The sequence below is a fragment of the Eptatretus burgeri genome, chromosome 14, assembly GCF_056783735.1.
Source record: "Eptatretus burgeri isolate ZD-2024b chromosome 14, Ebu_testis_v1, whole genome shotgun sequence".
NCBI lineage: Eukaryota > Metazoa > Chordata > Myxini > Myxiniformes > Myxinidae > Eptatretus > Eptatretus burgeri.
In genome coordinates this window covers 69583084-69610320 of record NC_140974.1, presented here as the reverse complement: position 1 = coordinate 69610320, position 27237 = coordinate 69583084, and the positions used below count along the sequence as shown (strand labels likewise).

The following is a 27237-nucleotide window of genomic DNA, read 5'->3' as shown; positions in this document are numbered from 1 at the left end:
ATCCCAAGACCACAAGGGTAGTACAACACGCACATGAGATTTTTTTCAAATGTGCCTTATTTTCTATTGTCTGGCATTTTCCACAAGGCATGGAATGCCCCTTCTTTTCTATTGTTTGACACATGGCACATACCATATAAAGGGGTCTTTTCTTTGTCTCTGGAATTTTCTTCAAGAATTGTTCTTGAACATTATCAAAAATGTTGAACATTTGTCAAAAATGAAATAAACTGACTACATTGTACATCATACAGTCATTAAATTCATATAGTCCAGACTATGGCTCACAGATCGGGACATGATGTTGTTCCTCCCAGTTGGTCTTTCAACCTCTAATCTCTAATTGATGAATTGTCGCACGCTGTTAATGGTATGTGTGCATGTGTGTATGTGTGTTTCATGTAGGCTCAAGCTTTCTGTTTTGGCTATCATCAAAATTCAGGAAGCATTCATCCAACACAGTTTTCACTAAGCGAATACAAATCATGTTATCAGGCCCTTTCAGCTCGCACGGGCCCCTCATTTTCCAGCTAATCAAATTATCATCAAATGCACACCAACTATGACTTCCCTCCATTAGGATATGACATATATATATATATATATATATATATATATATATATATATATATATATATATATATATACATATATAAAAAACATACATACATATGAATGTATGTATACAGGCTGCCAGGATGGCTTAGAGGTACGTGCACTCACCTCGAATCTCGAAGCAGATCTAAAACATCAGCCTGGTGTTTCGCAGTCAGGGCGATTAGGCATCACTGGGTGTGGGTGCATCAGATGAACGATAAGCTTCGTTAACATTGGTTGTTGATGGTCGTTATTGATCCCACGGTGTGTTTTGCTAATATTTTCTTTGCATGCTTAACAAATTGCTCTAACCTACAAGTTGGTCCTACTAGTGGCGTAGTCATGTCATTGATCCCAGCATTGATGGAAGCGAGCAACCACATGCTGCAAATGAATGAATGAATGAATGAACAATGCCCTTTATAATCACCTCCTCTCCTTTGTCCCTCTTTACCATCCTGTCTGTGCATTGCCTTCTCCCGTCCACCACTTTGCCCTTCTAAAATTAATGATTAACTCATATAGGACTTTATTTAACATCCTTTTCAAATACAATTGATAATTTTGCAATGCTGCATTGGAGGGAACCCATAGATGGTTAATTTCTCATTCGCGACCAAACGCTGGAGGGCACCAAATGTCTTCCTTTGAATAAACAGGATTCCTTTATGTTCCTCCCCAATCTTTGAGCCAATTCCCTTCTCCCAGCCTCAAAAACACCCACACTGTGTTCACAGAACCCAAACCTCCAGCTTCCCGGGTATCGTCTCCCTCAGTGAACGTGCACCATGGGCTTCTTGGGAACACTGATCGAGACGTTCGAGCTGATCGTCCTCTCATTCTTCTACTCAATTGAAGCGCTTTTCCGTCTGGTCGTGCCACAGCGCCGTAAGAGTGTGGCAAATGAAACGGTCCTCATTACAGGAGCGGGCAGCGGTATCGGACGCTTGCTGTCACTGGAGTTCGCGCGTTTGAAAGTCACCTTGGTCCTGTGGGACATCAACGAGGAGGGAAATGAAGAAACTGCACAAATGGCACGCGAGCAGGGTTCGCCGCGTGTGCACGTATACCATTGTGACTGTGGCCGGAGTGAAGAGGTTGCGCGAGTGGCTGCTCTGGTGAGAAAGATTCACCTTTTTATCAGTAATAGTGAAGGTATCAAAAAAAAAACCCACCACAAACTGGTCAATAATTAAGGGCCACAAGTATTGTCATGGAGTCATAATGACAATAAGGATTCATAAAGCTAAGTGCTGAAAAAAGTTGCCTGACAACTCACTCAATGAGGTTTTTTTTTTTTTAACTTTTTAATTGTGCAAGTTTTCTTGTAAGAAACAAAAATCAACAATTTGTAAAGTTTACGGTCACCATTACAGTTAAGCGGTGCTAATTAGGATACACATGTGTCCACAAATTACCATTCCAAGTGTGGGAATGGGTGGCTGAGTGGTCTGAGCGGGCAATTGCACGGTCAGATTCTAGAGACCATTCCAAGTTCAAACCATAATAAATAAATAAAAACACAAACAATGAAATGGAATCCAATGATTTGGTTTGCTGCATGTGAAATGACATTTTTCAAAGTTTGTCAAGATCTTAATTTATCATCAGTCTACTTTTATTTGCACAGATCGTCACCTTAGAATCAAAAGGATTTATCTGACAATTGAAGCTTTGTTTGTTCGGTAGAACCTTTTGATTCTTCGGCGACTACCTGTAATGCCTCGATCACCTTCCAAATGCGATTCGGCATTCATGCATTTATGCTCAGGATTGCAGCACCAATCCTCTTCCTCAGATCTACGGTATTGGTAACATCAATATTGGTAACACCATGCCCTTCATAAAACCCCATAGAACAAAATCCAGAGGGCTAAAGTCTGACGAATATGGTGGTTACAGAATCAGACTGTCACACCAAATTCATTGATCATTGAAGTGTTCATTAAGGAAATGACGCAATATCAGACATGTGTGGGGGATATCTGTCCCGTTGGTAAATGACCTCTGGTTGTAGGTCCACCAATTGCAGGAATACAAAGTTCTCCAACATATCCAGGTAATGACTGTCACACTTTATAATGGCTTCGTCAAAGAAGAATGGCCCAAGGATCGGTCATGCATTAGGCTACAACACCTGTTAACCTTTGGGCTGTTGTGCTCAAGTCCTCAGACTCCATGGGGAGGCTCAAAGCCCGAAGTCCTGAAGTTATGTTTGTTAACCTTCCCCAAAAATGTGGAAAGTTGACTCATCTGAGAAGAGCACGTCATAGGAATCCATAATCTTCATCTAAACTTTCCAAAATGTCCACTGCAAATGCAAATCGACAGGTGCAGTCATCCAGCTTGTGTGCATCTACCAGCTGTACCTTGGAAGCAAACATCTGCAGTCGCATGTGCAGCACTTTATGTACCGTTGAGCGGGGCAGCCGCAGCTCCTTGGTGGCAATCTGGATGGACTTATGGGGACTGTGTACCCGAACGACTCACGGATGTGTTCAACATCCTCACCACTTGTGCTTGTCATGCCCGTCCCCTTCCTCTGCAGGATTCTACTGGTTTCCAAAAACTTTTTGTGCCACTCATGAATCGTTTTTCTCGATGGTGGCTGCTTTCCATAGGCCACCCTGAAGCTTTGATTAACATGTGTAACTCATATGGTCTCCATAAACCAGACATGCTGCATGTTTTCTTGTGGGGATTGCAGTTGCAGCAAATGTGACATTCCGTGTCACAGAAGACACCTGGAAATAAAAGAAAAGTCAATAAAACTTTGAGAAATGGTCTTTCTTGTGCAGAAAACACATGTTGTGTTGTATCCCATTTCATTTGTTTTTTATCATGATTTGAATTTGTAATGGTAGTAATTTGAGGACACAACCGGGCGTAGTGGCGTGCGCCTGTAATCCGGCTACTCGGAGGCTTGGGTTGGAGAATCGCTTGCGGACGGGAGCTCTGCACTGGGCTGCGCTATGAGAGGGTGTAGGGCAGCCCGAAATCATGGCGAAACTCAATCCTTATCCCTGTGTCGTAAGAGGCGACCAGGGTTGCGTCCGGTGTAAAACTTATGCCAAATCAATATGCGGATCATAACAGATGATCTGCTGTGGCGACTCCTAATGGGAGCAGCCGAAAGACGAACAACAACAGTAATTTGAGGACACACCGTGTATGTATTTTTACTATGAGAGAGTTTGTCTGTCTGTCTGTCTGTCTGTCTGTCTGTCTGTCTGTCTGTCTGTCACCATTTTCCTTTGGAAGGTAGAGAACAGAAGTTAGCAGGTATGCAGGTACAGACAGACCCCACGGACCATATAATAACCCAATGCAATGAGAGACAGTACTCGTGGAGGAATGATTAGACCCCGTAGGTATTGGTCCTGCACTTATGTGTCCCGTGGTTTGCGTCTCAGTGCCCACAGAAGCACGGCTGGCCCCTTGGCAGTGCAAGACTGCATCAGAGTTGTGCAAGACTGCACCGGCCAAGGTGTGCTAGTCAGCACTTGCAGTGTGTAAGCTGGTGTCCAATGAATGCGCTCTGGCATTTGCCAAGGTGTGTAAGTCTGTGCTCGCAATTAGCGAGCCAGAGCCTGAGGTGTGTGCTTTGACAACAGCTGAAGGGTGTGTTGCGAGTTCCCCACATTGTGCAGGCCGGTGCTGATGGGGGTCAGGTCGGCAATCAGGTGCCGTCGAATCAGCCCTACTACTACTACTACTGACATGGACCTACTACTACTACTACTACTACTACTACTGACACGCTCACCTACGACTACTACTGATACTACTGACATGGACATCTACTCAACATGGAGTCTGAAACACTGACGGGTTCCTCCTGTGTGAACCCCATTTTTATATACCAATTCCCCTAAACGCTGCCAATACGCCATTATACGGTAGGTGTAAGTTAGAAACATGTTCAGTAAGTTCTGTGGTCGTCCGGAAGACGTCAATCAAATACATCGGCATACGTCAATATGCGTTGGAGATAGGTTCAAGGTACGTTACTCATAGGTTAGAAATAAGTTTCGGGTACACTAAACATTACCTCGACGTGTTTCGACTTATGAGTAACTTACAAGTAACGTGCGTCGACGTGTGTCAACGATCACATAACGTGCCCACAACTTATGGCCAGCTTATGCAGAACATGTGAGTCATATGCCGAGCACGTTGGAAAATTTTGAGCATGCTTAAAATTTGTCGACGAGCTCGGCGTACTACAACGTATGCCAGCGTGCTTCAGCGTGATCTTAATGTATACAAAACTTACCGATAACGTATTCGACGTGTGCCAACGTTTTAGACAAATTTTTCATACGTCGGCATATGCTGGCTAAAAGGTGTCCCAAGGTGTGACAGGGCCTTGACACTTCGATTTCTAGTGCGGTTATGATTTAAATCGTTGAGCGGCAGCCTATTAATAGGCTACGCCACGTGATCGTCGGCGATATGCTGCTGCGCTATGCATAAGTTAGACTATCGTTGGGCATACGTTGTGAACGCAGACAACACGCTAAGCATTCGTTGGTATAAGTTATCTACAAGTTATCGAAACGTTCTTTGTACGTTACTAATACGTTATGCATACGTCCAACTCGTTATGAATACGCCCAAAACTGAAAAAAACATCAATAGTTCAGCGTACGCCAGCGTTTTAGATCAATTTTGATACGTTGCCATATGCTGGCTAAAACGTCAAGGTGTGACAGGGCCCTCACCTTACTCGAGAATACACTCACACTAATTGGCTCGGCACTGACGTCATAGGACACACCATTATATTTCCGAATTTTGGCAAATATTCCAAATATTTATTTATTATCTGCACTTTACCCATCACTGCTACTGAAGTTTTCATTTTTTCTCCACCTTGAATTATTTATTTATACACATTTTTATCATCTCAAACCTTTTACCATTTGGTTGGTGCTCTGTCGTTGATGAGTACTTTGTTTTATCAGGAACCTGGTTCCGATGCATTGCAAAACCTGTTCGAAAATCCAGGTGGGAAGTTCTCAGATAGAATGAAGATTCTGGGTTATATTTATGTGTTCATTATCTCTTCGTGCATTTGTTATTCACGTAAATTATTTTCATACATATTCAGATCCATAAACTCCGAGCGAACCACCAAACCCTCCTCGACATGCAAAATATATTTGATCAAAAAACGTTTGTGTTAATTTGTACAAGATTGGCCGTCTCCCTTCTTTGTGTATTTTTCATTGTTTGGTCCTCAATATAACAGACCTATCATCAAACAGACTGTGCACAAGTTCTTGGGTAGCAACATACCTCTGGCTCGATGTATCCAACATCATATTTTGCTGCAGTTCAATTTCTTTGTGTTTCCTCTTGGAAGTTTTTGTCACATTTTGGGTTGAAGACTGTGCAGTAAAGCGAGGACCATGCTCCTGGGGCAAAAGTACAAACTTTATCGAGATGAAGAACTGCGCATTGGAAGGCAAAGAGAAAATAAATGATCTAACAAGTTAATATCTCAGCCATAAAGACATTATGGTTCATCGACACAACTCCGAGAGTACAAAAGTAGAAACTGAACTCTCATCAGCATAAAATATGTCACAACGGTTTGAAAAAATTAAAATAAAATAAAAACAAACTTCAGAGGCAGAGTTGTGCAATGTCATTTACTATCGTTGACCGACACCTTTCATCATGGTGGTTGTGACGTGTTTTTGGGAACAGCTCATACTGTGGAAGACCATTGCGTCCGGTGGCCCAAGCATATTAAATCGACCTTGGTCTTGTCCTCACTCATAAGTAGATGGGACAATCAATAAGAATGTGTTCTGGCTATTCAACAAAATCACCAAATTCTGATAATGGAAGCACAAGTTAAACATTGGAGACAAGGTCATCAAAACACCATCAGGGCTGATAATAATCAGGCAAACCATCCATCATTGACTGCAAGACCTGCAAACCATCATTATGTGTTATTACTATTAGGTGAACTGCACAAGAGCAACTGTACTGTAAAGTGGTGATGTCGTTGCAGGTAAAGAAAGAGGTTGGAGATGTGACTATGCTCGTCAACAATGCCGGCATTGTCATCGGCAAGAATTTCATCGACACGTCGGAGGCAGAGATGCAGAAGGTTATGGATGTTAACATCATGGCTCACTTCTGGGTGAGTAACTGTTTGTGAGATCCTTCCATGAAAACAATGTCTGGATCTCTAAGTTACCTTTCATCAATTCCTCTTGACTTTGGGAGGTAACACTTAAACTCTTGGTAACGCGAGTGACTGAAAGATCGATTTCCTTGTTTTGAAGTCCAATGATTCCTCAAAATTGGTATTGTCTTACTACGTGGTCTGGCTTGGCAAGAAATAGCAAGCTGATTGGTAATGGAACACACACACACCCTGTGAGTCAAAATGCTAACGACCCTTAGGAATATAGTTATGCATCAAATAAAGGCCACAATTGGGCCATAAGGGTGTCGGTGGCAATATCACACGTAGCACTTGAAACCATGGCCGGAAATAAATAAATAAACAAATAAATAAAAAAACAAACAAACAAATAAATAAATAAATAAATAAATAAAAATCACATTTGAGGCCCCCAGGTATGTTATAAACAATCCATACACAGTCCACATAAAATCTGATTGTGGCTCAAAAAAAATCGAACAGGCATTGGGATTCATAATTCATGTGTAAAGACTCAGGTAAGCAGCTTTGTTCGTGAAGGAACATTGTGCCTACCTAGCCTAACAAGTCCAGACAGCTCTGGTCCCTTCATCTGAGGGGAACGACATAAGTATAGAATGCCTTAATCACTTTGAGTTTCCTCCAAACTTCTTCCAGCGACTGTTTAAAAATGCAATTGTACTTTGGACAGAAATGACTGAAACTTTTGTGGTTATAATAAATGTTTACATCAGGAGGGTGTGCCCGATTAAACCCCATTAAAGCCATGATAACCTATTATACACCTCAACATCGAGTATGTGCAAGGTGCAAACCCCCCTTGGAGATGGGGGGAGAGAGCTAAAGCACTACAACTACAACCTCTGTCATGTGGCCCTTAGTCCTCCTGTCAAGTTTGGTTGAGGTTGGATAAGTAACGACCGAATGCATTGTGGTTAAAAAATAATAATAATAAAATAAAAATTAAAAAAAATAAGAGTCAAGACAGTCAGACAGACATCGAATTGCGTATTTTAGGAAGACAGAATCCCATGATGAGGAATACTTGTTATAATGAACCGTTTCTTTGGGTTCAACCCCATTTTAATAAGTTTTTTAAATTTTGACACAAGATCTCGGTTCAGGGAAAAGTGAGGTGACAGAGGGTAAAAATCAATGAACTGACTGTGGGGCAGCGGGGTAACAAAATTGGACAAAATAAGCAAGGAAATGGACAAGCAGGAAAAAGAGGAAACACGATAACCTGCACGCAAGACAGTTTTATCAAGTCGAGTTAATGGGGGTAAAAAATATCACAAAATAAATCGGGATGCCCTCTTGAGGATTCTCGGTCTTCGTGGGGTGCCCCCAAAACTTATCGATCTGATGTCTGAACTCTACTCTGGTACTGAGAGTGCAGTGAAGTGTGGTGGTACCATCTCTGACTTATTTCCAGTTGTTACTAGAGGTCGACAGGGGTGTGTACTAGCCCCCATACTTTTCAGCACTTGTATGGACTGGATTCTCGGGAGGATGTCGGAGAGATTAAACTGCGGTGCATCGTTTGGGAATGTCAAGATCACTGACCTTGATTTCGCAGATGATGCAGTCATCTTTGCGGACACTTTGGATATCCTTCTGGGGGCCCTCGAGGCGCTGAATGAGGAGTCTGAGCTGCTGGGATTATGGGTTTCCTGGGTCAAAACTAAGATCCAGGCTTTCATTGACATCTTGGATGCTGCTATCTTCTCTGTGCTTGTTTGTGGTGAGGATACTGAGGTCACAGAGAGATTCACTTACCTTGGCAGTGATATTCATGTCTCTGCTGGCTGAGCCAGAGGTCAAGAGACGTCTGGGTCGGGCATGAGGAGTCATGGATTCACTGGATCATGGGGTGTGGCACTGTTAGTATCTGTGCAGGAGGACAAAAGTCTGAGTCTTCAAGTTCTTGATGCTTCCAGTCTTGCTCTATGGATATTTGACTTGGACTCTGACCAGGAATTTGAGATGGAGACTAAATTTCTTTGGTACAAGGTCTCTTTGGAGAATCCTTGGCTATCGTCCAACCAGCGGTTGCTAAGAGAGACTGAAATGAGATTTGTTACCTGCATAGTCTGTGAGCATCAGCTGCGGCTGTATGGACATGTGGCTCGTTTTCCTGACACTGATCCTGCTCACCAGATTCTCTCAACGAGGGAGTCTCGTGAGTGGAGTAGGCCAATGGGCCAACCACGTTCCACGTGGTTGCAGCAGGTTGATTGGCATTTCAAGGAGATGGGGATGGGCCAGGCATCTGCATGGGGGATGGCCAGACGGAGGCCCCTGGAGTATCGGTGTAAAGTGGACGCAGCAACGTGCTGCTCCGGCGCATGCTCCCATACCTGACCTGACCTAACATATTACAGGTAGGGATGAGAGAAAAAGGGTAAGCTTAAGGATAGAGGATGGCTTGAGGTAGGAGTACATTGACTGCTTGAAAGTCCAGAGGGAAGAGTATTGAATCGACCCCTTAGAGTTATATTATTTATCACATTATTTGTTCGTTCATCCATTTACATTTCTGTTTGAGGGTTGCACAGTTTGTGTATCCCTCTGTTTGGTCAACTTCATATCAGCTGTATTTATTAACCTGGTAAAATTTGCTGGAAGCATCAAGAAGTTAGTTTGCAAAACAATCTTTGTTTTTACCTTTGAAGCTAAAAAATTGATGTTTTCATTTTCAGACATACAAGGCATTTCTGCCTGCGATGATTGCCAGAAATCATGGACACCTGGTGAGCATCGCAAGTGCTGCTGGATATGTCACCATTAGCGGCCTTGCAGGTTCGGCCTAATTACAATTACTCTAACACAATAAATACCCACTCCTTACAGGTGCAGCAAAAGGGGTAACTTTAAGTTGGAGGTGGCCATCCCAACTTAGTAGAATGGTCCCAAGCACACACAGAGTACAACCACCACTTTTCAACTTATTTCATCCAGCGGTTCAGGAGTACATAAAATACAGATCGCGTGTGTAAATTGGATAAGGAGTTTTTGATAATACAAGGTTTTCATACCGACACACCACTATAATACTGTAAACCTCTGGAACTTGTAATACATTCTCCAACTAGAAACAGCACGACACAATATCCACTTACAAAGAGAATTTGCATCTTTCCCCTCCCCCTTCCGGATACAATTTTTTTTTTAATACTTAAAACCTTCACGGGCACATCCCAAGTACAACCACCGCATTTCACGGGCACATCCCAAGTACAACCACCGCATTTCAAATAATGCCAAGAATGTACCTGCTTAGAACAGAAGGAGTTAGTGGACTGATGAAGTTCAACCAAGTGCACAATGATAACTACAAGATTGGCTGAGTACGTTAAAAGCTCAACAGACTACCAAACCCAATTTGGACACCACGATGAAGACAGCAAGCCAGGAAAGGTATCCCTAACCCACCTTGCAAATATTTCCAAAAATATGACAAAATAATTTTTAAAAAAAGATGGTGTCACACGAGAAACTGAAACAGCAATGAATGACTCCCATGACTGCAAAAAATAAAAATGAAAGGTGAAATATCAGAGATACAGCGACAACTGGGAGAATGATAAAAGAGCAGGGAGATGTAAAAAACAGAAAATTAAATAAACTTTTAAAAACCTTGAACACATTGGGCATAGACAAAAAGGCTCATTGGAACGGCAAAGAAGAGGTCAGCTCAACTGAGATGGAGAACAAATCAAAATCATAATCAAATGCGCAAAATCAAGGACACTATACTGATAGACAGGTGGAGGTGGACTCAATTGGACAAGTGCAGGTTCTGGAAGGTATAAACAGAAAGCATGAGTCACCTCCTATCAGGGTGTAAAAAAGCAAAAACTTATATCAGAACAACTGTACACACAAAGGCACAACAAGGTATATCAAGTCATCCAAAACTGTAATATCCCAGTTTCAGAAACCTCATGAAAACATGAACCAAAAGCGATCGTTCAAAATGAGGAAATAATGCGATTATGTATGACCTGATGATCCCACTGAGCATGAACATAGAAAACAAAGCATTGCAACCAGATATGGTACTTCAATACAAAAAAATAAAAGAAGAGACCACATTGCTAATTGAAGTATCGGTACCCAGAGATTTAGGCCGAAACAATAGAGAAAAAGTCAAGAAAATGACCAAATACTAGGATATCAAAAATGAAGTGAAAATATCCTGGAAGTTAAAAGCACCAAAATTTTACCAGTGATAATTAGAGCAAAGGGAATGGAGATCTTAAAAAGCATCCCCGGGAATATTACTACAAACAAACTGCAGTTGGAAGCTGTCCAGGGCTCAATGATGATCCCAAAAAGAGCCCTCGGAACAAAACTTTGAGAACAAGAAAACGTCACAGCTCAGTCCATGAATTGTGACAACTTACCAAGATGGAGGGGTGGTGATGATGTCTATATACTCTTTCAAGTTCGAGTACTAAGAGGACTCCCTTCAATGTTATGAAACCTGCATATGGAGATAACAACCAAGGACGCGCGCGCGCGCACACACACACACACACACACACACACACACACACACACACACACACACACACACACACACACACACACACACACACACACACACACACACACACACACACACACACACACGATTGTACTTATTCATGAATCATGATTTATAAATGTGGTCATACACGATTATACACGTGCATGAAAACAGAGCCTCCATCCACCTTAGGTGGCGGAGGTAAAAGATGGCTGGGCTAATCTCCATCAGATTTTGCGTACGTGCTGAGGGTACCAAGGTTCATGCCACGGGTAGAACTTCCAATAAAGTCTGGCATCCCACCTTGCTCTCCAAACTCTCTGCCAATGGTCATCCAAAGCAAACTCCACACATTGATTTCTGACTTCCTCTACTCCTGTAGCCATCATGTGGCTCTCAACAAAAAGTCCTTTCATTTCCTCTCCCTGTTTAGGCTGGAGTGCAGCGAGGCAGTGTTCTGGGCCCAGTCCTATTCCAAATCTTCATCAACAATCAGTCACACTCTGGAAAAATCCTCTTTATCTATTTGCTGACGACTCCAACCTCCGCTGTGACGTCTCCCATCCTTCAGACACGCAGGCAGGCAGCAGCCTGTTCACACTTTTCAGACCTTGATAGAATCACAAGCTGGTCAAACGCTTGGAAAATGTCTTTCAATGTTGACAAATCTCACACTTTCACACCCTCCTCTTTCTGAGACTGTTGTGTGAATGTTTTAATCTTCTTTCTTAACAATCCTGTTGAAGTTCCGTCACTCAAACTTTTGGGTCTCAGTTTATCTGCTAAGATATTTCTTGGACAAACCACATTTACAAGTTGTCCTCCAAATCCAGTCGCCGACTGGACATCCTCCATTGTACAAAGTTGGACATCCTTCATTCCTTGGCACACCTGAACTCCGATCCACTGACAAAGCCTTCATCCACAGCTTGCTCGAATGCTGTGAAGCTGTCTTGGCTGGTTCTTCTGCCTCACACCTTGCTCGGCTTCATGCCGTGACAACCGAGGCCTTCAAGATTATTGCAATCTCTCACTATGAAGTTAGGTCGATGGGCTTATTACTTTCCCATAACAGACAGTGGTGTCAGTCTTCTGCTGCCTCCGTCCTGGCCTTGCAACCTCTGCTCCTTCATCGTTTTGCCCGACTCCCCACCACCCCCAAGTTTCTGCAGAGTGCAAGCAACTCTCTGTTGGTGAAACTCCCAACATCCAGAATCGCTGCTCACCTCCACTAATTCGTTCCTATTTTTACCCACCTGTGGAACAAACTTCCACATTCTCTTCAGTCCCATTCTTCTCGTTCAGGTCTTCAACACAACTGTTCACCACAATCTCAGATAATCACCCATCCAAAACCATGATTAAAAGTCCATCTCCTTCCAAATCTCCAATCTTTCCTTTGTGAAACCTTGCTCCTGCATCCATCTTGTCCACCGCATGCATCCTCCCCTACCGATCATTGATCCTCCCCACATCCCTTATTTGTCCAAGTCTTGGACATGCTGCTTCCACTCGACCAACAATTTATTGGAGCCCCTCAATGCCAGACATGAGATCAGGACCATCTCTCTGGACATATCTAGAGGCTGTGCACAGACTGACGGAGTGATAGTATCGAAAATGTAAGCCCCCAGCTGGGATAATGCCGGATTTATGAAAAACCTTTATGCATGTGATAACTAAGACAGACTTTTTTGATGTCTAAAAAAAACAAATAAAAGTTGATGGTTTTGTACCTGATGCTTATCTAAAATAATGTGGGACCTATTCCTTATCACTCATGCTGTTTGTGCACAGGGGTGTGTCTGACACTTACTTTTCCACTGTAAAGTTTGCATTTGATTCTCAATCAGATGATAAACTGTTGGATTGGTGCTTAACAGGCAAGACAAAGTGCAATGTCCTTTGGGTTGATGTTAAACTCTGCTCTGTCTGTTGGTAGACATTAAAGATCCCACTGTGTCTTTTTGCAAAGTGTAGGTGTTTCATCATCATCAGCACCCCGAACAAATTCCAACAACTTGCTCAAGTCACCTCCAGTTGAACATCAGACCTATCAGGCTTGTTAGGAAACTTCACCCACCGCCAATCCCACAGGGAGGTGGGACACATTGTGGCCATTATAGAGGTAGTGGTAGTAGTATTTACTACTTGTGTCCCAATGGATGATTCTGCCACCAGACCTCATACATACACTAACAGACTAATTGCAAGAAAAAGAGAAATCAGAGATTGCAGACCCTCGCCCGGACTTGTTTTGTGTGGTGTATTTTGTGCGGCGTTTGTGTACTGGTGCGTTACGTAATTAATAAGAGACATAATTATAACTGCCACTGCATAACTGCTGGCAGTGATGACCGGGTACCAAGACGTCCCACTTTGATCAGACACCTGACCCTGACCCGTGACGTATATTTATTATTATTCAATTTAATTCAGAATGGGATTGAAATAAGTTCAATTATTTTGAATTGCTGCTCCTCTACCCTCAAACCCATCCAGACACAGCCAAGTGAGCCTTACTCAACAACAACAACAACAACAACAACAAAAAAAACCCACATCAATAAATTAAATAATCCTGCCTAGCAGACCATGAGTCCGACCAAGTTGAAATTTAAAACATTAATTCATCATCACTTCTAGATCATAATTGTGAAGTTTCACGTCGATTGATCAAGCGGTTCCAGAGCAAACATTATTTTATATTTTTTTCTTTAATCCAACATGGCTGCCAAACCATGCGACCAATTACATCATACGTGCGAACCTGGACAAATGTTATATTATTTTGCTTCGCTGGCATGACCGAGAAGCCACGTACATCTGATGCTGTGGAAAAGCCTTTTTTTTTGCAGACGACTACATGATTCTGTGCAGAACACCTCTCCCACAGGCACACGGCAGGTGCATTGTTCTATGCCAAGCTGAAAATGATTAATTACGATTCTGATAAATGGAACATGTCCATCAACACATGTTGAATCTCAGTCTTGTTCTGTCTGTTTGGATCGTCAAATAAACCCTCGTATTGCTTTACATGGTCAGCCGCTTCAATAGGTTGCCATGTGAACCTCTAGTCCTCACAATCAGTCACCAAGTCTTGCGAGCTGCCCGTGTATCGGCCACAAACCTTACATCCCGTCAGATCAAGTAATTTATTGCAAAATGAAAGCCGCCCACAGCCAACAAGGCCTTTGTGCACAGCTCAATAGAGTACTGCTCTCCCCGATCAGCTGGCAACAGCGCATCGCATTTTTCTCTCCTAGATTACATGGAATCTAAAGCTCTCAACATCATGACATCTCCTGGACTGAAGCAGAAGCACAAGGCATTTTGTACTCACATCACAGACAGGTTGATGTCCTCTAACTTTTTGTCTGTCGTCCAGTCTTGCTCCCACTGCATGCATTCGTCCGTCCAGTCATGACCACCTGGTTAAACTCCCAAAGTCCTGGTTTACTGTGCTATCCTTGAATCCTTTGTTTATTTATTTTTTTTCTATTTTTGTGGAACCACCTTGCTGAGGCAGTTCAATTTCACCCTTCCCTCTGGGACTTCAAGTTTGTGGTACACTACCATCTCATGTCACCCTCCATCCACACGCGCAACCTTTTGTACCTCATTAATTCTTCTCCTTCTGCCACTCAACCAAACTCTCCTATTTGCAGGTGAAGGTGTTTCTTCCCCTCCTCTTCCTCCTCTTTTCTTGTTCAAAGTGGCATCCGTTGCCTCAATGTCATTGCTTTGGCGTTTTGCCTTCTGTCACCTCACTGTCACCTCACCATGACATCATTTTGATAAGGCTTACCAGGAGGCTGAGAACTAAAGTTATATATTGTGGAATAAAATGAAGGTCAGGAGACAAGATAACAGACTGCGAGTCGGATTCAAAGGGCGACTGTCAATGAATGCCAGACTAGACAACGAGCAAACAAAATAACATTCTACAATTTGATAAGAAAGTTTTTTTTTTAGTTTTTTTTTTAATTTGATTAAAAGGATGAAAAAGCTCAAAGGTCTTGCCAAGGGACAAACTTCAAAAAAATATGTCTTTCCCTTACACAACAGTTCATCGTCAGTATGTTGTGTAATTGAAAGAAAAGAAAATTTTAAAGTTCAGATTGAAACTTCCCCACTTTACCAAATATAGTTCACATCGAGTGCAGTTTATTCTCTCCACAATTTGTCCTCATTTTGCTACTTGGGCCTCTCTGCGTGCCTTGATCAGGACTCGAGAAGCATTTGTCTGTCAAATGGTTAAAACCAATTCAGTAATTTCCTGGTGTCGTGTAAACCATGGTATATCAAGGTGGTTTAAAAGAGTATTCAAGTCTAAAAGTAGGTTTCCATTGATTACTTCGCACATAATGGATGCAACAACAAGTGTTGTCAGCACAGAGTCCCTGAGTTGAGCGGTAAATCTTGCAAGGAAATACAACTGGAGCATTAGTTTGTCGGAAGCTAGACAGTTTACTGTACGAGTGTACGAATAGTGTTGCCTTGGTGATTACCACACAGGGCTTGGACGGTGGCCTGAGGAGGTATGCACACTCCCATCTGAGCCGTCGAGCCTGGGTGCGAATCTCAGCCCAGCTATACAAACTGTCATCCTGGTGTCTTACAGGCAGGGCGAGGCATCAATCTGTGTGTGTGTGTGTGCCATCCCTCGGATGGACTTTAAACTGGGCGTCCCATCTGTCAGCATTAGTTGGTGAACGTCAAAGAACCCCACAGTGTTCGCCATAAAGAGTACGTGAGATATCGTCGGCACCCTGAACAAATGACAAATTCCTGTCCTGACCTACGGAGGGTGTTGGCTCCATTAGCGGCACAGCCGTGCCCTCAGCCAAAATTGCCACTCGCACCCTTGTGCTGCGAACCAAAGAATAAGAAAAATACGACAAATGTGACTTGTTAATCAGTTTATAAACACTAGGGGGCCCATTGGTCCATTGGGCCAAATTTTCATTGGTCTTCACGGCCTTGCAGCATACCCGCCTGCAGCACAGCTCGAGAAAAATCTTCACTTTTCACCAAGCCCAGATGTACCTGGGCCACGTCAGAGGGGTGGGGATTATACGTTCATTATTATTATTATTGTTATTGTTGCCAAATGATACCATTATTAGCCCCCATTGGACTTCGTCCGAAATGGAAGCTTATGGATTTTCATGTGTGTATGCGTCCGCAACCATTTGTTGGATATGCATTTATCGATGTCGATCAAACTTGGCACGCAGATAACGAATGGTGGCTTACAAAGGCACATTATTTTGTTTTGAGATCAGATTCAAGATGGCCGACTGGTGGCCATTTTGTTACTTAAATGTGTCCCCAAACATTTCTCAGACATGCACGGTCCTATTTTATTAAAAGGTGGCACAAGCGCAGTACATGACGGCGTACACTTGCAGCTAACTTCATTTTTTGCAACCTGATCAAAGATGGCCGACTAAGAGACTGGCGGAGATTTTAGTTGTAAATAAACATGGGTTCGCCCTTCAACTCTGTTCAGCAAAATTACTAAAATGGGGGCGATGACATTTTATGTTTTTCGTCCTTGTTGTTAATAGTATTAGTATAAACTCATATATGGTTTGTTACAATGTTATTGTTTTTGTGATTTATTTCGTAATTAAAATGTTTTGCTGTGGAAGGACCGATTAAGTTGCTCTACATACCTTAACATGGCGCGCGTTTAAAACATGGGAATTCTTCTGGGTTCTTTCTAGTTATTAGCCTAATTAACTCAGGAGATCATGATGATCATTTTGCTGTTAACACTCCACATCAGAGAGCACCAGTAGAACTCCACAAAAACCAGCCCCCCCCCCATCCTCCACCCTCCACACACCTCATCCAGTGAAAGTAGAAGCAGATGGCATGCAAACTTTACATTCTTCTTCTATGGTATTAATTACCTCCACCACCCAAGGTGGATGGAGGTTATGTTTTCACCCCTGTCTGTTTGTGAACAAAATACCTCACAAAGTTGTGGACAGATTTGGACAAAATTTTGTGGAGAGTTTGGGTTTGTGACAAGGACGAAATTATTCGATTTTGATGAAGATCTGAATCTCCATCAGGATCTGAGAAATTTTAGTGATTCTTCACCATTGAGAGGAGGGCCAAAAACAACATATAGTACGATATCGATATCTCAAAGTTGTGGACGGATTCGGACGAAACTTGGTGGGTAGTTTGGGTGTGTGAAACACAAGAACCAAATCCAGATCAGAGAATTTTTTTCTTCGATTCTTTACTATTGAGTGATCGGGCTAAAACTATGTATACATATATATATATATATATATATATATATATATATATATATATATATATATATATATATATATATATATATATATATATTGTTGCGGTTGAGGAAATTCGCAAACCACCATTCAGGTCCCGTAGGTGAGATATCTCTGTAAGTACATGTGTAGTTAGCCCCAAACCCGTTGTTTAGAAGGAATAAATGTGATTCATTCGGGCTGCGACCCTTTGAGATAGCCGTTTTTCTGTTTTATCTTTATTTTGAACCAACCACGTCTCAACCGCCATCACACAACAACCACAACCCCGCTTCACAACAACAACAACGCCAACAGCCACGATCTTTACCTTCACAACTCGCTCCCGCAAACATCGCATCACCGCCATTCCAAACGGCACCAGGGCCATAAAGCACCACCATAAACCCTCCACCACCTTCACCTCTCCTTCTGCGGACATTCCCGCACCACCTGGGAGCACCGAGTGTCAGGCTGTCCTGGGCTCGTACGGGACGCGCGCCGAGCCGCGAGTGCAAAATGCGGCCTTTCCGAGGAGAATTCGGATCAGGAATGCTACACGCCCACTTCTGATCCTTCCAATCAGCAAGCGCGGGGCGGTTTGGCCCCGCCTCCAGGCGCGTCAGTGCAGAATCGAGAAATGCAAATTCTAGGATCAGGGGAGATTTACGCCCCTTTTCCTCCGTCCAATGGGCGAGCGTGGCTCCACCCCCGAGCTCGTTCTGATCCAGAAATTTGCATATGGGTTCTCCTGCCGGCCTATAAAGCGCCGAACGCGGGGTGAATCTGGGCAGAGTCGGTTTGGGTCAAGTCGACCTTGGAAGAGCGGAGAGTGGCAGAAGAGCGGAGAGAGTTTTGGGCAGAGGCAGTTTGGAGCGCGGAGTGGAGTCGGGAGGCGAGGGCATCCTGGTGGTTTTCGGCAGTCGGCTGAGGAGAATTGGGGGAAGAGACCGAGGAGTTCGGGTCCGAGGAAAGGAAGACGGCGGTCGGCGACGAGGTCGCGGTGGAATCGCTCGTCACGGGACCCAAGCAAGCCAGCTATACTCTTTCCCTAGAGCATCAACAATTCCAAACCCTCTTTCCCCCGCGCTGAGATAGTGCGAAAAGGGGGCCCCGTTCCCACCCCACTCCAAGCAGTGCCAACGAAACCCGCGAAGGAGCACGAAGTCGGGGCACCGCCGCGCTGCCACGTTTGCGGCTCATCACAAAGACACGGGTAGGATCCACCCGGTCTCGCGGACCTGACCGCTTTTTCAGGTCCCGCGCAAATATTGGCCCACAGGCCCCGTCTGCCCCCTTGTCTTTGAGGGTGGCCCTTTTCTTTTGTTTCTGTGTAAACGTGTGTGTGTGGCGCCAGTCTGGTGAAGTAAAACTGTTGTGTTGCCGTGTGTCGGTCTTATTCGGTAGTATCTCTTCGTCATTGTTTCTTTTGTTACATCTGCTTTTTGTGCATAATTGTTTTAATTGTATATGTGTGCTTTCCGTGTGCCGTGGAATAAATGTGCCTCATGTTGAACTGTTTTCCCGTTTCGCTTCGTCTTTTCTTTAATTGAATCTCCATCTTGCTTCACGTAAAGGGTTGGTAGTGGGCTTAATACGCCCGATAATTAATCGGAACCGTCGAGGCCGACGATAACACCGCTCGGTTATCCCGATAGTACGGAACGGGTCTCTTAAGCGGCCCGTGTCCGGGGTCGACCTGCGGCGAGGTGCGATCGCCCGGTCTACCCTCCGCGTGGGTACTTAGGTAGGTCGAATTTGGCAAACAACCCTATCCCACGCGGGTGGCCGATTGGCACGATCGTGGTGAGGCCGAAAGGTCCACCCGTGACTAGCTCCCGGCATGAGTCCGAGAGGGTCACGACGGAATTGTCCGTCCGGTGGGCGACGTGCCGCGATTTGAGTCACGTGGCCGTTCGCACGCTGGTGGGCGCAAATTCGCAACAATATATATATATATATATATATATATATATATACATAAATACATACATTCATATACATATATATATATATATATATATACATATACATATACACATATATATATACATATACATATATTATATATATATATATATATATATATATATATATATATACATAAATACATACATTCATATACATATATACACATAAATACACACATATACACACACATACATACCTTCTTCTTCTTCTTCCTTCGGCTGCTCCCATTCGGGGTCGCCACAGCGGATCAACCGTCTCCATTTCGCTCTATCCTCCACACCATCCATTGACACACCGACCACCTGCATGTCCGCCCTCACCGTATCCATGAACCTCTTCTTTGGCCTTTCTCTTCTCCTCCTGCCTGGTGGCTCCATCTTCAACATCCTTCTCCCGATATACTCCGCTTCCCTCCTGTGCACATGTCCAAACCATCTCAATCTCGCCTCTCTCACTTTGTCTCCAAACCGTCCTACCTGTGCAGTCCCTCTAATATACTCATTTCTTATCCTGTCCATCCTCGTCACTCCCAACGAGAATCGCAGCATCTTTAACTCTGCCACCTCCAGCTCCGCTTCCTGTCTTTTAGTTAGTGCCACCGCCTCCAAACCATACAACATAGCTGGTCTCACTACCGTCTTGTATACTTTCCCCTTAACTCTTGCAGCTACCCTTCTGTCACAAATCACTCCTGCAACTCTTCTCCAACCACTCCATCCTGCCTGCACTCTCTTTTTCACTTCTGTCCCACACTCTCCGTTACTTTGGACAGTTAATCCCAAGTATTTAATGCGCAGGTATTTGTTTAGTATGCCCAAACAATGCCCAAAGTATTTAATCCGAAGTATTAATTTAATACTCAATATATATATATATATATATATATATATATATATATATATATATATATATATATATATATATATATATATATACATACACACACACACACACACACTGATGACCCAAAACATTATGACCACCTGCCTAATATGCTGTTGGTCCTCCCTGTGCCGACAAAACAGCACCGACCCGCCGAGGCATTTACTCTACAAGACCGCTGAAGGTGTCCTGTGGTATCTGGCACCTAAACTTTAGCAGCAGATCCTTCAAGTCCTGAAAGTTGCGAGGTGGAGCCGCCATGGATCGGACTTGTCAGTCCAGCACATCCCACAGATGCTCAATCGGATTGAGATCTGGAGAATTTGGAGGCCAGGGCAACACCGTGAACACTTCATCATGTTCCTCAAACCATTCCCGAACAATGTGTTCAGTGTGGCAGGGTGCATTATCCTGCTGAAAGAGGCCACTGCCATCAGGGAATACCATAGCCATGAAGGGGTGTACCTGGTCTGCAACAATGTTTAGGTAGGTGACACGTGTCAAATTGACGTCCACATGAAGGTTCGGACCCAGGGTTTCCCAGGAGAGCATTGCCCAAAGCATCACACTCCCTCCACTGGCTTGTCATCTTCCCACAGTGCATCCTGGTGCCATCACTTCCCCAGGTAAACGGCGCACATGTACACGGCCATCCATGTGATCTAAAAGAAAATGGGACTCATCGGACCAGGCGACCTTCTTCCACTGCTCCAAGGTCCAGTTCCGACGCTCGCGTGCCCATTGTAGGCACTTTCGACGGTGGACAGGGATCATCATGGGCACTCTGACCAGTCTGCTGCTATGCAGCCCCATACGCAGCGAGGTGTGATGCACTGTGGATTGTGACACATTCCTCCCATCACCATTAAAATTTTCTGTGACGTGCCACAGTAGACCTTCTGTTGGTTCGGACCAGACGGGATAGCCTTTGTTGCCCTCACGCATCGATGAGCCTTGGGTGCCCAACACCCTGTCGCCGGTTTGTGGTTTGTCCATCCTCGGACCACTGTCGGAAGGTACCCACCACTGCTGACCGGGAGCACCCCACAATCCTTGCCGTTTCAGAGATGATTTGACCCAGTCGTCTGGCCATAACAATTTGGCCCTTGTCAAAGTCACTCAGGTCTTTACTCCTGCCCATTTATCCTGCATCCAATACATCAACTTCAAGAACTGACTGTTCACTTGCTGCCTAATATATCCCACTACTTGACAGGGGTCATTGTAACAAGGTAATCAATGTTATTCACTTCACCTCTCAGTGGTCATAATGTTTTGGCTCATCAGTGTGTGTGTATATATATATATATATATATATATATATATATATATATATATATATATATATATATATATATATATATATATATATATATATATATATATATATATATATATATATATATATATATATATATATATATATATATATATATATATATATATATATATATTATATACATATCAGGGTATTTCAAAAATCTATGGATGGTTCGGACGAAACTTGGTGGGAAAGTTGGTGAGGTGACAAGAACAAGCCAATTTAATTTAACTCAGGTCCGAATCCAGATCCGGCCTATTAGTGGGATACAAAACGTAAACTAATCAGCCTGGCGGAGGGTATGCGCTCCACCGAGTGCCCTTCAAATTCTTCTTCCATTCAATTGCTCACCAGATCGGCAAACATTCCAGGCAATGATTTCTCTCGAGTGGAGTAAACAACATTTTTAAGTACAGTACTCTTTTCTTCTCAACACTTTGATTCATCTTCGACTCTTCGTACAAATATTTGTATTTCCCCGGCACTCTGATTGCACTATCTCGCCCCACATTGGTGATGGCTTCTTTGCTCCTGATTCATCATGTGACCCGTTTGATAGCTCAATGGGAATATTCTTAATTTCAGATTTGATGTGCGACTCACCTGAAAACCCGATCAGGGCGAGAGCAGTGCTGAAGCACTCCAGGCAAACCTTCCCTTTACCTTCCCAGCCCTCAAATTATTCGAGCAGTCCGTCCGAGGCATGAAGACCTGCCTCTTCCCTCTTGAAAACCCCTCTACTCCACACCACACACCTCTCCTGTCCCGACAAGCAACCTAAGCCCTAAATTTTAGCGAGCACCCTTGTGACTGTTCATTTGTGTGTTTAATTTGTATTCTTTATTGATTTGATTAATAATTGTCTCCAATATGTAGTTAAGTGAGGTTAAAGTCATGTTAGGGTGACAGAAAATGTGCACTGAGATTCTGAGAATAAGTCGACGCCCAGACTTTGACGACTTGCATGCCAAAAAATATGGTATGTACAACATGGTAGAGTATAAAAAGTCATTTTCCACACTTTTAATGGATGATCAAGAAGGCATGCCATACTGGGTAGACCACAAGCTTTTGCAAAGCGTAAATTACATTTACCAAAAACTTAAATTCTGTTTCTCTGAGCCTCTTCACCTGACAGTTCCAAAAGGGTAAGCCCAAGCAAGCCTTGCACAGCTGAGTGTCTCCACTCCCTTTCATCGGCGGCATCCCTGGGGCAGTGCATTTCACCATCATCCACATCAAAATGCAGCGAATAATAAAAAAAATGTTTATTTTGATGTTTTAGATAATTGTTTTTCGCAATCCCATATGTATTTTGAGGATTTTTGAACGTACCGCTTTGCATCTGAACTCAACTTGCGGGGACAAAGCAATCTTTCTTTCTATCCGGCTATTACAGCAACGTAGTTGGTGAATCCAGGAAAAACACGCATTGACTAAAATATGTTCTGAATGTTTGTTGCGACCCGGGTACCTGATATAGAAGTCTGACCGTATACTGTAAAGTACTTATTGTTCGCTGGAATTATATTTCGCAGTTTTTATTCTCAAGTTATTTCATGGTATGGAACCTTTCGTGCAACAAACGTAAACAGCGTGTACATTTACACTGGTAAAACAAGAAATAATTATTTACATGACTTAACTTTCATGGAAATTACTTCACAGGGAAAAGCACGAAAGAAAAGTACATTTATAGTAAGTAAACATGCAACACTTAAAATATTCACTGTAACACGCACCACTGTACATCGTCTGTAAACGATAAAAACCCAGACACGACTCGAATCGTACCGCAAGAAAACGGAAACACGAGCTCCTTTGGGGGAGCGACCGTACCGTGCAAGATCACGTGACGTGGCATCGTCTTCAGCCCGGTGACCCCCCGTGAGTGTTTTACCTTGAACAGCAACTTGTTGATAATTTTTCAACAACAATGCTGATGATGATGATGATGATGATGATGATGATGATGATGATGAAACTTCCTGCAGATTATTGCGGAAGCAAGTTCGCTGCAGTGGGTTTTGCGGAGTCTGTGGCACTGGAAATGATAGCGATGAAAAAGGATGGAGTAAAAACAACCATCGTTTGTCCAGCCTTCATCAACACCGGCATGTTTGATGGCTGCAAACCACAGTAAGTAATGCGAAAGGTGATTCGTTGTCCCCTCTCCCCTCCATGGAGTGGCCCGTTGTGCAAATAATGTCAATGTCTTCACCTTATGGAAAGTCACTATCTTCATGATTCTTAAAAATTCCCCGTTGCCATTTTCTCATTTGCTTTATTTATTACCTCTGCCACCGAAGGTGTTGGAATTGCATCTGGCTGGCGTTTATTTGTAGGCAGGATATCTCAAAAGGTTATGGACAGATTATGAGAAAACTTGGCGGTCAGGTTGGGTGTGTGACAAGGACGAATTGATTCGATTTTGATGAGGATCCGTCCGGATCCGGATCCAAGATTTTTTTTTTTTTAAGTGATTCTTCAACATTGAGAGATCGTGCTACATGTCGTCGTTTAGCCCTACGTCTCAGGAATAGTTGTGGATGCATCATGCCAAAACTTGGTGGATGAGTTGGATAGATGACAAGAACAATCTGATTACATTTTTGTGTGTGACGAGGACGAACGGTCCAGATGTGGATCCAGCCTATCAGTGGGATACAAAACGTAAACTGATCAGCTTGTTTGCTGCAATTTCTTTCGACAAATAAGTTGTTCCTTTCGGTGTATATACATCTCCAAGCCAAGGAGATAAGCTATGTTGCTTGAAAATCTATAAATATTTGACTTGATTTGCCAAAGATGTAAACATTTGCTCATTGGGCATCATGTCATTTGGAAATACAACGCCTGTCGACTTCATGACCCCAAGACCACCTCATGGCATCCACATTCCAGGGTAAACCGACCTAGCCACTAACACGATCCCTGGTGATGCATGTTTTGATTGAAGTGGTAATGATAAATAGAACAACATTTACATTGTCGTTTCATCACTGAATGATGTTTCATCAGAAGTAAAATGTTTCCAATTCTGGACGAAATGTTCGTTGTGAAGAGAATCATGAATGCCGTCCTACGAAACCAGCCAATCATCATGATACCTCGTTTCACTTACTTCTTGGTGTACTTGAGAAGGTGGGTTCATGTTAACTTTTTTTTTTACAGTTAAATTGACCTTCTTAGCACTCTGAATACCACGTTAGAATAAAAATTTGGATTCTAAGTTTTGTTAATGTAAGATTGTAATCAGTGGCATGTGGAAAGGTATCGTGATCTCTTGTTTATTCGCCTTTGTGTTTTCTTTCTTCGTGACTGCTTTGCAGCTGGATGCCACATAAAGTTTTGATTCTGCTTGCCCATTACACAAGACTTTTTGATGTGATGAAAACATTTGTGGGACGAAAGAACAACTGAAAAAGGTCATCAACATTGTAGCCTCGTGTTTACAGGCATGTCAGACAAATGCTTATTTTTTTTTTTTTGTTCTTTGATTTAAGATGATTATTATTTGTTATAGATTTGGAACGTTTGATTGTTTTTTTGAAAGGCAATTTTATCTCATTATTACAGCATTTAACTTCATTCTGGATTAATTAAATAGTTCCAAAGTTATGCTGACGTAAGCCAGTCCTGCTTTATGGGAAGCATTCTTGTCAAAAAAAAAGTGCGATGTTTGTGGATGATTTTGAAATCAGAAGAAAGGAGATCAGGGGTCCACGCCCTTGATTTAGGCAGGGGGGGCATGGTAGCAACAGCATGGTAAGCGCAGAGCACAATCTGTCACAACAGTCAAGGGTGGATCCAAGAGGGAGGGCACACCAGGTGCGCACCCACCTCCTAAACTCCTCTCCTCCCATCAAGAGTGACCATTATTTTACATATGTATTAAGTTGTATATAACCAAAGATGTGGGATCACCCAATATTCTTTCGACCACAGCTGATGTTGACCGCAGCGTTCAACATGGAACTGATTTGTACCTTTCAGTTTATTCCCATGGTGGATACTTGATGATTAACGAATTGCCAGAATCATTAGTCATCGGAGATGTTTCTTTTCTCCGAACCATTCATGAACCAAGAAGTGGAATGGTAACCCAAATATCAAATAATCCAGAGTCCCCATCATTCTGTTTGAATTCGACACTCAGTCTGTGTTTTCAAGAGTCAAGAACATGCTTTTTGACCGTGGGAAATTCTCCAGGGTATACGATAGGCATCAAATGTGTTGGAGAAGAAAGCTTTTGTTATAGGTGATTCACATCATTGAGATAATGAAAGCAAATGTTCATCTGATGGAAAAACAGTAATTCTGATCGAACGTCATTTCCATGTCGAACCTTGTTCAATACATCAGGGACATTGATTTGGTTTGATCATTATGTCATTTGTTTCATAATATGCAATGTCTGCTTTTCATTCAATTGGATTTTTTATGATGAGACAATAATCAAAATAAATGTTGAGTTTTGAGCAAAAGTTTTTTTTTTTAATTAGAGTACTTCTTTTCAAGTGTATTAGAGTATTATTTGCCTATACTGTATTTAGAATAGTCTTTTGAACTTTCGACAAAAAAGAAACAGCCACAAGAAGAAAAAATTAAAATGTTCCCCTCACTCTACTCGGCAAATTTATATTTTTCAATGAAATGTAAATTTTTGTGCCCTCTTAACCTAACATCATGGAGCCGCACCTGACGGTGTTTCGCGGCCTGTTGTATGAACGACCTGCTGGGGGAGCCAGGGAGAAACGCCCCCAGAGAGCATGCATGACATTTAAGCGTTTTTGAGGGGAAATTGATGATGAAAGCTCTTTATCTACCTATATTTCCGAAGATGGATCAACTCGTACACTACAACTCTCTCTTTTTAATCGGTGGTGATTTCAACTGTCACCATGCCAGTTGGCTGGGGGTTGGCTCAGTCACAATCAGCCATGGCATTGCAGAAAAAGTCCCGTGTGACTCCGCAAAAGTCCCATGTGACTCCATTAGTTTGACCCAGGATGGAAACTTCCCAAACCTGGATTTCTACTTCTAGTATGTCCTCCCTCCTGGCCCGAGTAATGACCTTCTCTCCATCCAATCTATCTTGTTCCATTTCTACCCATATTGGCTCTTCTGATCACTTCCTTGTAAAGACTCCCATTGTCTCTGATATTGGTAGTAAGCAATCTCAATGATGCAGGACATGGTTGTTTGCACAGGCCAACTGGAAGGAACTTCAACCTGCCATAACAAAAGGATTGCACCATCTCCGTAATACTTGATATTGATTCCACCTGGGAATGCTTTCACAAAAGTCTATTTTCTGTATTGCACAGGTTTGTCCTATCTTGTTTGCAACTTTCCTATCCATCGTCTCGACCCCGGTACAACGAGTCCTGTGGGCAGGCAGTTGCAGTCAAGCGGCTTGCTTTCTCAACATGGAAAGCTAACCCGA

The 27237-nt window shown here is 43.0% G+C and overlaps 2 protein-coding genes across 9 annotated transcripts in view; one reads left to right on the top strand and one right to left on the bottom strand.

Annotated features, from left to right (window-relative positions):
* Positions 1–27237, bottom strand: part of LOC147013547 (uncharacterized) — a 59212-nt gene that overhangs the window by 15165 nt on the left and 16810 nt on the right. For 3 of the 8 annotated variants that reach the window (XR_015051363.1, XR_015051368.1, XR_015051362.1), the window contains 2 exons: positions 5899–6017; positions 1895–3341 (listed from right to left, as the gene is read on the bottom strand). Coding sequence is in view for 1 of the 8 variants with exons in the window: in XM_085855433.1 (XP_085711559.1) it covers positions 5899–6017 (119 nt within the window). In the remaining 7 variants the exon portion in view is untranslated. Of the gene's footprint in view, positions 1–1894; positions 3342–5898; positions 6054–6274; positions 6630–19781; positions 20000–27237 lie in introns of those variants that run through there. The other 5 variants (XR_015051364.1, XR_015051367.1, XR_015051365.1 and 2 more) reach the window with 5 other exon arrangements.
* Positions 1310–26275, top strand: LOC147013548 (epidermal retinol dehydrogenase 2-like). Its single transcript, XM_085855431.1, has 6 exons — positions 1310–1715; positions 6626–6757; positions 9487–9586; positions 23783–23927; positions 24810–24932; positions 25121–26275. The coding sequence occupies exons 1-6, from the start codon at positions 1386–1388 to the stop codon at positions 25209–25211; spliced, it is 921 nt and encodes a 306-aa protein (XP_085711557.1). The 5' UTR covers positions 1310–1385; the 3' UTR covers positions 25212–26275.